Source organism: Oryctolagus cuniculus, chromosome 14 (genome assembly GCF_964237555.1).
Source record: "Oryctolagus cuniculus chromosome 14, mOryCun1.1, whole genome shotgun sequence".
NCBI lineage: Eukaryota > Metazoa > Chordata > Mammalia > Lagomorpha > Leporidae > Oryctolagus > Oryctolagus cuniculus.
In genome coordinates, this window is record NC_091445.1 from 60,010,664 (window position 1) to 60,023,513 (window position 12,850).

A 12,850-nucleotide genomic window follows, 5' to 3' on the forward strand; every position below is an offset into this window, starting at 1 on the left:
TAAGAATGATTTGAAGAATGATTTCCTATACTACTCAGAAAAAGAGTGCTGTGCTGGAAATGTATGTTATTCTTTAAGTGAGATAAAGAAAACTGAAGAATTGATTCATATTTGCTTTATTTTCACTTAAAGACTTGAAAGCTAAACAGGAAATAAGACTGCAACATAGTAGGACTGGGAACAAGTAGGAAAGTCCTAGAAGCAGTTACTTCACAGTGTGTACTTTTATATATCATTGTGATTGTTGAACCATGGTTATATTATTTCATTTAAAAATAAATTCTTGGGGCAGGTATTTGATGCAGTAGCCAAACATTTCTTGGGACACTTGCATCCCATATCATAGTCCCTGGTGCAGATTCTGGCTCTGTTTCTAATTCACCTTCCTGCTAATGCAGGTCCTGAGAGGAATCAGGTCGTGGCCTAAATACTTGTGTCTCTGCAACCCACATAGGAGGCTCAGATTGAATTCTAGGCTCTGGGCTTTTGGCTTTGGTCTTGCCCAGTTCCAGCTGCTATGGGTATTTGGGGAGTGAACCAGTGGACAGGAGATGTGTGTGTGTGTGTGTGTGTGTGTGTGTGTGTGTCTCCCTCTCTCTACCTTTCTAATAAAATTATTTTTAATACTTTAAAAAATTAAAATGAACTCTTTCTAAGTAATTAATTAGTAACCTCTCCAGTGCCACACAGCTTTGGAGTGAGGGAGGAAGAATTTGAATCCTGGTTTCTTGGAGTCTAAAATTCATGTATTTTTGCCTTCCTGCCATGTGACTATCTCCTGGGAGGGAAAGTTCTTTACAGTGACCCTCTCTTTAACAGCAAAATCCTTGTCAGGCACTGAAACATCGCCTACAATGTTTGCCTGGGTGTGAGGACATCTACAACTCCCGTTTGAAAGGATCTAACTCCCATTATAGCTCTGCCCTGCTGTGTTTACCAGATCAAATGATGGAAAAGCAGGCTGGATTTACTGTCACATGGACATGAGTTCAGTGTTTTTGCAGTTTCAAGCTGAGATGGATTAAAGTCAAAGTTATCTAGTTTTTTTCTTTTTTCTTTTCTTTTTTTTTTTTTTTTGCTGCCCCAGCAAAGGAGCAGAAAAAGTTGCATGTTTGATAAAAAGTGTTAATTTTAGAGGAGAAATACCCAATCCCGTGTTCTTTTAAGGACTGGATGGCATCCTGCTCTCTAATCTGAGTTTCTAAGTGTAGATGGGATAGTCCCACTCAGGATAGCCTGGTAGGGATGACCACTGATGGCTACATCTTCATTCCCTGCACACTTACTAAAGCCTGGACTCCCCAAAACAATGTTGTCTATGACCCAAAGCTTCCTGAAGCACCTCTGCACCTCTTCTGGGTGGAAATGGAGAGACCCTCATTGTGGCCATCCAAAAATGTTGCAGGTGCACTGGGGGTATGTGTGGGGAGGATGGAGAAGAGCCAGATTCTCCTTTCTTTGTCTCTGTGTGTTTGTGAGCTGGATTCTTGGCATTACTGAGCCCCTATTCCTAATCAGACAAACAGGAGTAAGGCTCCTTGCCACACAGCTCATCAGGAACACGGGGTGCCAGAGGGAGGAAGCAGCTAGACTGCTGGTTATGCCTGCCTCACACCATGCTGATGAGTGGGTGAGCATCTTTGTTCTGCTCTTTCAAGAACCATTATTTTCCAGCTCCACTTGGAACTTTCCTACAAAATCCCCCACCCCAGCCTGCAGGTGACTCCCAGTGTTACCCAGGGCAAGGGTTCAACGACGATGACGCACCTCCTCCTCCTCCTCACGGTGGTACTCGGCAATGAGGTTAAAGGGCACGGTGTATAGAGTGCTGGACATTACGCCAAACAAGGCACACAGGACCAGGGTGGAGTAGACGTTCGGGAAGAGCCCAATAAATCCTGTCCCCAGGCCAAACAGAAAATACCCCATGAAGTAAAGACCCTTTAATCCGATGTAGGATACCAAAGACTTCTGAAAGTCTGTGGGGAGAAGAGAGGGAGAGATTACAGCTGGTGGCGCCTCACAGCACTCAGTAATGTCAGACAATCTTTTCTTTTGAAGATTCACTTTCTTTTAGGAGACGCCCTTTGATACTGAGTCAGAAACAAAAGAGCCTCCTTATCTGTGGGTTGAAAACATCTGGCTTTGGATTCCATCTTAAATCCTTCACATACAGGGCAGCCTGAGGTTGCTTTGCTAGACTGGTTTTCATTCCCACAGAGGAGGGCCAGGCACTGTTCAGCAGGCAGCTGAAGGGCAAAAGGATGCAGAAGAGGGGATGAGAAGCCTCACCTTGACTGTGGGACTCTCGGGATGCAAGGCGTGGGAGAAAAGTAGGGGTGATCCTAATTAGAGATGTCTGGCACAATTGGACCAAACAACAGTACAGGCCAACCTTGGCCCAATGGCTCATGGGACAAATGAAAACATCCAGGTTTTGCAGAATGAGCCAAGGCCTTCACAATTTCCTAGCCCTCACCAGGATGAAATCTACACACCCAAGAACGAAGTAAAAGGTCACACGAATATCTGCAGGAGCTTTTCCCTGTCTTGGTCTGGTAAGTGGCCACCACAGTCTGGTAAGTGCCTATTCTCTTTTTTTTTTTTTTTTTTTTTTTTTTTTTTTTTTTTTTTTGACAGGCAGAGTGGACAGTGAGAGAGAGAGTCAGAGAGAAAGGTCTTCCTTTTTCCATTGGTTCACCACCCAATGGCCGCTGCAGCCAGCACACCGTGCTGATCCGAAGCCAGGAGCCAGGTACTTCTCCTGGTCTCCCACGTGGGTGCAGGGCCCAAGGACTTGGGCCATCCTCCACTGTACTCCCGGGCCACAGCAGAGAGCTGGACAGGAAGAGGGGTGACTGGGACAGAATCCAGCACCCCGACCGGGACTAGAGCCCAGTGTGCCGGCGCCACAGGTGGAGGATTAGCCTAGTGAGCCTACCTACCCACTCTTCATGGGCAAGTTCCTTAACCTCTCAGCACTGGATCATCTGAAAAACGGGAACAATAAAACTCTCCTCTGGGGTTGGTGTCAAGACTGAATGTGATGAAATGGCTGAGAAATCACCCAGCCCAATGCCAAACCCATAGAAGACATCTAGTTAGTGTGTTATTGCCATTTCAACAAATAGAGGCCTGGGTGAGGTCAGATCATGATTACCTGAGCTCCCCTCCCAGTAAGTAAACACAGCATGCTCATCAAAGCACAGGGTAAGGCTGTTTTAAAAACTAAAAATTCTGCTTTAAAAATGTATGATGTTGGCCAGCGCCACGGCTCAGTAGGCTAATCCTCCACCTTGCGGCACCGGCACCCCGGGTTCTAGTCCCGGTCGGGGCACCGGATTCTGTCCCAGTTGTCCCTCTTCCAGGCCAGCTCTCTGCTGTGGCCAGGGAGTGCAGTGCAGGATGACCCAGGTGCTTGGGCCCTGCACCCCATGGGAGACCAGGATAAGCACCTGGCTCCTGCCTTTGGATCGGCGTGGTGTGCCGGCCGCAGCGCGCCGGCTGTGGAGGCCATTGGAGGGTGAACCAACGGCAAAGGAAGACCTTTCTCTCTGTCTCTCTCTCTCTCTCTCACTGTCCACTCGGATTGTCAAAAAAAAAAAAAAAAAAAAGGTATGATGTTTTCCACAATGGTAGGGAAAATCTCCAGAGTGTTTATCTTCCTTTTTTAATCTGTTTTTTTTAATCTGCACATTTCTTATCTCTCCCCTACTCTGTTCTACTGGAACACACAAACCAGGAGGTAAATGCTAGATATTTGAAGTAAACCTATTGAAGCAGGAAACTTTCCATATCTATCCAAATAATTATTGGACTTAACATTGGACAAAAAAACATAATTTGCATCATACTTGAATCAATTCTGAAACAATACACTGTCTCTATCCGAAAGAACACAAAGCTCTGGAAATGACAAGTGGACTATCTTGCATCCTCTATTAAATTCAAGCCATGCCTGCAGGGCCATTGTTAAGGTTGAGAATGAAAACAGTATAATGCTAGGTTGGTTTCTATTTGCATAATGCTGATATTTATGCAGAAAAGGCAATCCAAGGTGTCTCAGTACCTGAAAGACACCTCCAATAGTCACTGGGGATATGCTTTCATGCAAGTGTGTAGGCCAGTGGGGAAAAAAAAACAAAGAAAGGAAAAGAGATATTTCGAAATACACATAACCTCTGTACAAAGACTGACGGTCTGGTAAAGAATGTTTTATTCATGAAGGGAAATCAGTAAATTTCAGGGCCAACCTTGCCTTGCCCGCTGATAGGTCTGATACCCCGTGGCAGTCAGATGCTTACACAGTGCCTCTCTTTTTTTTTTTTTTTTTTTTTTTTTTTTTTTTTTTTTGACAGGCAGAGTGGACAGTGAGAGAGAGAGACAGAGAGAAAGGTCTTCCTTTGCCATTGGTTCACCCTCCAATGGCCGCCGCGGCTGGCGCGCTGCGGCCGGCACACCGCGCTGATCCGATGGCAGGAGCCAGGAGCCAGGTGCTTTTCCTGGTCTCCCATGGGGTGCAGGGCCCAAGCACCTGGGCCATCCTCCACTGCACTCCCTGGCCACAGCAGAGGGCTGGCCTGGAAGAGGGGCAACCGGGACAGAATCCGGCGCCCCGACCGGGACTAGATAGAACCGGGTGTGCCGGCGCCGCTAGGCGGACGATTAGCCTAGTGAGCCGCGGCGCCGGCCCACAGTGCCTCTCTTTAGGGTTGGAGGGAGATGATAAATTTTAGCACCAGTTACATGTGGGGAAATGTGTTCTTACAAGAATGAGAGTAGCAGTAAATAGTCCCCTCACTTCTTGAAATCATGAAGGAATTAAGACAGATAATTGGTTAGACCATTTGTTCTCATACTCTCCATTTCTAAGCATTTGAAATCTTCCTCCTGGAATTTTCTGAGTTCACTCACTCTAACAGAAAGAAAAGGTTTGCTAAAGAAACGTTAAGCTAAGCCAGGCATCGTGGAGCAGCTGGTTAAGCCGCCATTTGGGACAGCTGCATCCCATGCCCATGTCAGCATGCGTGGTTCAAGTCCTGGTTACCCCGTGCTTCCAATTCAGTTTCCTGACAATGCCCTTGGAGGTAGCAAAAGATGGCCCAAAGGCTTGCGTTCCTACCACCCAGGTGGGAGACCCGGATGGAGTTCCTGGCTCCTGGCATTCGCCTGGCTTAGCCCTGGCTGTTGAGGGCATTTAGGAAGTGAACCTGTAGATGGAAGTGTTCTCTTCCTCTCTCTCTCTCTGCCACTCTGCTGTTCAAGTAAATAAATAAATATATCTTTTTAAAAAAGAAAAGGAATGTAAGCTTTCACTACCACTATTTGGTTATTAAATAGTAAATATTATTAAACTGTGAATTTTATGGTTTGTGATTATTGAATTCATGAACACCTTTTATCATTAGCCCCCTTTTTCCCAATTATGCTAAATTTTTAAAGAGCTCTCGAAGAAGGTTTCCAACTGTGCTATGGGCAGGCGAAGGGTAGAGGTAGGCTCAACCATTTGCACGTTAGTGACACGGTGCTTATGAGAATGATAACAGGGATTCTCCCCCATGTCCTCTCCTTTGCCTGACCTGAGCCATATCCCTGTTGTTCCCTGGGCCTGTACAAGGCCTGGGACTCTGAGTTGGGATCAGTCACTCTCCTCACAGCCCTAGAGCAACATGGAGGGGTGAAAAGACCTCATTATAATAATGAGCCAAGTTTCCACCATAAATAGGGAACCTAGATACATATTTCAACGTTTACAGAGGCTGAGATCTCAGCTAGCGCAAACAAGGTAAGCCAGGGTGATGCCCTAGAGTTACAACACAACCATTTGGACTTACTTAAAATCAGCGACAGAAACAGCTTTGTCCAGCCTCCTCACAGCTGAAACTTAGCTCCATGGAGGATTAAAGGCTCAAGAAAGCTGGCACCAGAGGGCAGCCAGTTGATCATAATTCTTTAATAGCACTCCTTTAGGTTACCACCCTGTGCATCTGTGCTCCGATCATTCCACTTGTTGACTTTGTCTATGAATGCCTCCAGAGATCTTGCCTCAGCAGACCATGGATCTGCTGGCACTCCATCTCTCACCCATCCAACACTTACCCATCTTTTTTAATGAGATTCCTTTCCATTTTCCAAAGAACCTTGATCAAGAATTCACTGGTGCCAAATACAAAGGAAAATGGCACCTAGAATTCACTATGTAAAAAGATACCTTTGTGGTCCTTTCTCAGTTTTTCCTGACTTCCATATATTTATCAAGAATGTGGCTTTTTGAACAGCAGAAAATAAAACAAATGTATTAAACCTAAGTTCTTCTAGACAAGCTCCCGATGGAAGACATGCATTAGGGGAGCAAGACTTACAAGAATAAAGTGATGAAGACACGGAGTTGATGCACAAGCCCCAACATCCAACCTCAACTCCTCTTTCATAGATGAGAAACTCTGTGGAGTTGTGCGGGCTGTAGGGGTCCCCTTGGAACACAATCTGAAAGAGAAGTATGGGGTTGTTGAGCTACAGATACAATGTTGTGGAGATGCCTTCTCATGTGCTCTAGGTAGCAACGTGTCCCTGCCCAAGGATTCCTTCCCAGGGCACAGAGCTCAATGTGACAAAACCAAGTCACCCCTTTCATTCTATCACATCTCCATTCAAGGAAGACTCCTTAGACTTAAGACTTTTAGACTTCTTTGAAATCTGAAGCTTACTCTGGCTGAATCTAAACAACATTCCCCTGGATCTTTAACACCCTTCCTTTACCCAACATCTAGCCTCACCTGATATAGGCAACCCTGCCACTTACTCTCTAGTACAGCACCAGGCTTCTAGCTCATCTTCACATGCATTCCTATTCCTTTTTGAAATATTTTCTTCACCTATGCAAGGATTCTTCAACTAGTTCACAAAGAACAATGGAATTAAAAGATAAGTTTATTTTGCTACAAAAAATTTTAAATCTATACCTAGCTTTTTCATAATACACATTTTCTAGCAAATTTTTGAAGACCTCTCGTATCTCTCCAATTCCTATCCTACTCACCCTGCAAGGCCCATACTATACCTCCATTATGAAGCCTTCTATGATCACAACAGCTAGCACTGATTTTCCCCCCATTGTATCTTATCAAGTACTAGTTGGCCCTACAGTGCCTTCTAGTTGTCCAGGATAGAGCAGCTTCCTTCTACAACCAGCTCCTCGATGGTACTCGTTCTTATGCTCTTACTATGCCCATCCTAAAGGCCAGCTCAGAAGAAGCTTGACAATTGCTGATTGATTGATATGTGAGTCAATGAGGGCACACACACAAGTTCATTACCTGGCCCATGAAATCTGTGAAGAAAAGCATGTTGGACAGGAAAGCTGTCCATCCAATGAGGTGACTGATACAAAGACAGCGATAGTGGGCAGGCATGCTCACCAATGCCCTCAAAAGCGACTTCATGGTCATCGTCCTCCGAGTCTGGAATAAAACATGAAACAGGTATGAAATTCAATGTAGAGAAAGCACAGGAGCCAGAGCACACAGCTGTACTATGTGTATCTGCCACTTGGCTGTCACATGAGATCTTTTTTTTTCCTAGGCATGGCACCCAGGTTTCCATGGAATACACTCATAGTATGTGTTCACTCTGTGTGAATATTTAGTAGTTTTATGTCCTGAATGGGGATTTGGTGACTTAAGGACAAAGGGACTAGGTTGTCTTAGAATGTTGTCTTTGAATGACAGAACTGCCACACAAGAACACACCTCATATCTAGGGAGTGGGACATTTAGCATAGCAATTAAGACACCCATATCCTACATCTGAGTACCTGGATTCAAATCCTGGCTCCAGATCCTGACTCTAGTTTCCTTTCAATTAAGAAAGTGGGAGGCAGAAGTGACAGCTTAAGTAATTGGGATTGGATTCCTGCCACTCACATGAAAGGCTAGACTGTGCTCCTGGATCCTGGCTTGGGCCCTGATCCAGTCCTAGTCATTGTGGGTATTTGGGGACCAATGGTTGGGGGCTCTCTTGCTCTCGCTCTCTTTCTCTGCCTCCATGCCCTCAAATAAAAACAAGCATTGTTTAAAGGCTCATATGTAATCCAGCCCTTAGATGATGATAATTCTTAGATTTCTTGACTTTCAAAGCATGGTAAGGGAAATCCACAATGACCTTCATTATCCCTGTTCCCAAAATCTAGTTCCATGGTTACATGACAAAAGAATTTTTACAGATATAATTAAGACTACTAATAAGCTGATTTTGAACCAATGAAAAAGATTACCTGGGTGACCCTAAATGAATCACATGAGCACTTGAAGGACAGTTTTCTCCACCTCAAAGCACAAAGATTGCTGGCTTTGAGGGTGGAGAGGGTCATATGGAAAAGAACTGATGCTAGGCTTCAGAGGGTGAAAGCAATCAGCCGATAGCCAGCAATAAAACAAGGACTTCAGTCCCACAATCACAAGGAACAGGATTCTACCCACAACCTGAATGAGCTCAGAGAAAAGTCTTCCCCAGTCAAACTTGCAGGCGACAGCACAGCTCTGTCAGTGTCTTGACTTCAACCTTGTAAGACTCTGAGCAGAGAAGTTCACGGAGCCCAGTCAGACTTCTGATCCACAGAACTTTGAGATAACAAATGGGCACTCATTCAAGCTGCTGGGCTTCTGGTGGTATTTTATGCAGCAACTGACAAGTCATAGAGTCTACAACTCCCTGCTGCTGGTCACACGCCTGCTGCCAGGGAATTGCTCTGCATCCTGCCATGACACATGAGAACGTGCCCCATGTTGAGTCAAAATGAGAAAAATGTAGAGCTCAAACACACACACCACACACACACCACACACCCATCACACACCACACACATGTACCATATACACACCACACACTACACACATTCCACACTCAGCAAATACACATGCACTACACACCCCAACCACACACCTGCCTTACATACATACCATACAGTCCAACTACACACATGCCACACATAGACACACATTACACACACATCACACACCCATAGTGCATACACACACAACACAATATACTTAACACTACATATGCACACACACAAGAAGTCTTCAAAAATTTCATGAAAATGCATATTATAAAAAAAACATGGATTCAATTTTCCTTTGCACAGCAATAGTTACATTTTAATTACATTTCTATGAACTTTTTAAAGTACCTCTTATATACGTACATGCACATAATGCATACAGGTGTCCCAAACTCTTTTAGATTTAAATTATATTAAACAAGAGTCTATAATCTTTGGGTTTTAAGGAACCCTGAGAGAATGATGACTCAAACTATAAACACAATGTCTTTTTTGTGTGTTTCTTTTGTTTTCAGAGTGAGCAGAGTTAGATTGATTGAACATGCTGGAGGGAGCAGCAGGCAGGCAGGCAGGGTAGCCAGCAACTGACAACTGCTGCCGACACAACTGTTTTGAAACACAAAGTACGACACGGCCTTTAGCACCCTGTCACAATGAGCGAAGAAAGGCACCACAGACGTGCCGAGCAGTCAGCTGCCTGGAAGACACTGAGCCGTGGTGTTCACCATGTGGCATGATGGTATGTTCCTGTCTGATTTTCATTTATGCTGAATCTCGACATGATGAAATTGGGTCCTGAAACATTTATTTATAAGATGGTCTCCTGTGTAACTACAGTCATGTGTTGTTTTATAACTTCTAACTTTGTGTGACAATTCTTTGTTGTAGAAAATTATATTTACTCATTTTAGCTTTTTTGTATAAAATTATCAATCTTATAGTAATGAACTCACTGACCATGACTGTACTGATTTTTGTATATTTAACCAGCATCAAGAAGTACAGCCATTCCCCTAGAGTGAGAAAAAATAACTGTCTTTCTGTAGGTAGAACATGGCACCTGTCCAAATAAGTGAGAGTTGTAACACAAATGTAGTGCAGAATTATTACCTTTTCCTCAACCACAGAAAAAGCAGCTGAAGATCAGCCTAGGGGACACCAGCCTGGTTTCTGTACCTCAGACTCAGTGGTTGTCTTCACTCTCCTCTCCCTCTTTCCAAAATCGCACAGTTGAGAAAGTTAATCTGATCATCAAATATTCAGCCTCAGTGAAATATTAATTTATGCCTCTGCCTTACACATAATTTTCAAACCACTTTCATTGTAGCCCCATTGTTCTTTTCTCCCCAAAAATAAACAGGCCTTTTCAACTTGTGCCCAGGATTTCTGTAAAGGCTGGTGATGTAAATATTCAGGGCTCTGTGGGATATTTTAACTCAGAATGAAAATTCAGCTGGCACCACATTTCTGACTCATCAGTTGCTGCAAGGCCCTTTCACTGGTGTTGAGCTCCCTGGGAGTTGTTTTGCTGCATAAAACTCGCACCACTGTCAGCTGCAGAGGGGATATTGATGGATTTATGAGTGGGGAAAAAAAGATACAGAAATGCCAGGGGAAGGAGAACTCCATAAACGTGCATCAAACGGAGACTTCAAATGCTAAAGGGGGCAACTGAGGCATAGAGGACTCCAGATGGACTTGATGGGATCCACTCTGAACTCTAAAATAATTCAGGCCCCTCAGCATGAAAAATCGCAGCTCTCAAAGTGCACAGCCACCCTCTCTTTGGAAAGAAATGACTGACAAATCATGGCAGCCTTGGTGCTGGCCCTGACACAGTGTAGACGTCCCAGGTCAGCTGGAGACCTCCCAGGACAACACACATATAGAAGGAAGTACCCTGTGCTTGACTTTGAGCCTAGGACACATTGCCCTGCTTTTATTATTATTTTGTTTTTTCAAATCAAGTAGCCAAACCACTCAGTCTACAACATTGTACAGGTAGGTGGCACATACTAGAAACTCATTAATTTTTTCCTTATTTTTTTTGATTGACAAAATTGTATATCTTTAGGATATACAATATAACATTTTGAAATATGTACACATTTTAGAATAACTAATGAGGCTAATAAATATATTAATTCAAATATTTATCAATGTGTTGGGCTGAGGGTGCTTACAATGTACTCTTATCAATTTTCAAGTACGCAATACATTGCTGTTGTACGGCACCATGTCGTACAACAGATCAGACCAACCTCCAGAATTTATTCCTCCTAACCTCTCAATCAGCATCTGTCCTGTGAAAGTTGTCTGAACTGCATCTGATGCGTTTGTTTTCTTACTAACGTGGAGGGTTTTATGCTTTGCAAAAGGCTTCCCCTCTCTTAATTTTATCTGATCCTCAGAACAGCCTTAGAGGGCTGAGACAACCCACACTGGGTGACTTCTTGAGGGAGACCTACAGTCTTCCCAAGGGATGGTGAAAGAGGCAGATAATCAATCAGGGTAATGTCCGGCTCTTCAGTAAAACTCCCTGTTGTCTTGTTCCTTAAACCATGACATTATTTATTCTTTATTGTCACGGTTTTCTAATTTTTTCTTTATTTTGTATATCCATTATAGAAAGTTTAATATGATTCAGAGGTTTTTTAAAGAAAATTAAAATGACTTGTTAGCCTATCACCCAGAGAAAATAACTGCAGTTAGCATTTTCGTTGTATTTTCTTCCCATTTTTTCTCTGTATGTGTACTGTTTTTCCCAAAATGTAGATAACTGCGAGCATGTAGATGTGTTTCACCTAATATATTGTGCTTTTCAGAAATTTTCAAAAACAGACACATCTTTAAAGACCAGAAGACTTCACTGTACACTCGTTCCATGACGCCCCTTCTGTCAGGCAGAAGTGCACAAAGAGTGGTCCCAGGGTTCTGATTAATCAGTGAAAGAGAAGCAGAGGGGCAGGTATTCTTCTCCCAGGCAACCTGGTGTAGGGAAAGGGAGTAGAGCTCAGTCTCCAGTGACCTACCTGCTCATATTTTCTCTATTTGCTCTGTGGTCAAGATAAAGTGAAGGGGCTGGTGCTGTGGCTCACTTGGCTAATCCTCCACCTGCAGCGCCAGCATCCCATATGGGCACCAGGTTCTGGGCCCGGTTGCTCCTCTTCCAGTCCAGCTCTCTGCTGTGGCTTGGGAAGGCAGTGGAGGATGGTCCAAGTGCTTGGGCACCTGCACCCGTGTGGGAGACCAGGAAGAAGCACCTGGCTGCTGGCTTCGGATTGGCGCAGCACTGGCCGTAGTGGCCATTTGGGGGGTGAACCAACAGAAAAGGAAGATCTCTCTCTCTCTCTCTCTCTCTCTCTCTCTCTCTCTCTCTCACTGTCTAACTCTGGCTGCAGAAGATAAAGTGAAGACTTCATGCCAATGATTTCTTAGTGCTTCCTTGTACTCTTCCTGTGTGGAAAGCAGTTCATTCATCCTAAAATAGGAGCTCCTGCTGGAGTCAGACAAATGGAAGATTGTTCTTTTCCATTACATTCTTTTTTTTTTATGTGTGTTTTTTTTCTTTAACTTTTATTTAATGAATATAAATTCCCAAAGTACGGCTTATGGATTACAATGGCTCCCTCCCCTTTCCCACTCCCTCTCCCCTTCCATTCACATGAGGATTCATTTTCGATTCTCTTTATATACAGAAGATCAGTTTAGCATACATTAAGTAAAGATTTCAACAGTTTGCTCCCACACAAACATAAAGTGAAAAATAATAGATGATTTTTCAAATGATGATGAAATCAGATCAGACCTATTACATTCTTTAAAAAAAAAAAAGATTTACCTATCTATTTGAAAAGCAGAGTTAGAGAGGCAGAGGCAGAGAGTGAGGTCTTTGATCTGCTAGTCCAGTCCCCAGGTGGCTACAACGGCCAGAGCTGCACAGATCCAAAGCCAGGAGTTTCTTCTGGATCTCCCACATGTGTGCAGGAGCCCAAGGACTCAGGCCATCTT

The 12,850-nt window shown here is 43.9% G+C and overlaps 1 protein-coding gene across 2 annotated transcripts in view; it reads right to left on the reverse strand.

Annotated features, from left to right (window-relative positions):
- The window catches only part of SLC45A2 (solute carrier family 45 member 2), a 48,609-nt gene that overhangs the window by 7,583 nt on the left and 28,176 nt on the right, over positions 1–12,850 (reverse strand). For both annotated transcript variants that reach the window (XM_070056898.1, XM_002714118.4), the window contains 3 exons: positions 7,317–7,460; positions 6,363–6,486; positions 1,768–1,979 (listed from right to left, as the gene is read on the reverse strand). In XM_070056898.1, coding sequence (XP_069912999.1) covers positions 1,768–1,979; positions 6,363–6,486; positions 7,317–7,460 — 480 coding nt within the window. The remainder of the gene's footprint in view (positions 1–1,767; positions 1,980–6,362; positions 6,487–7,316; positions 7,461–12,850) is intronic.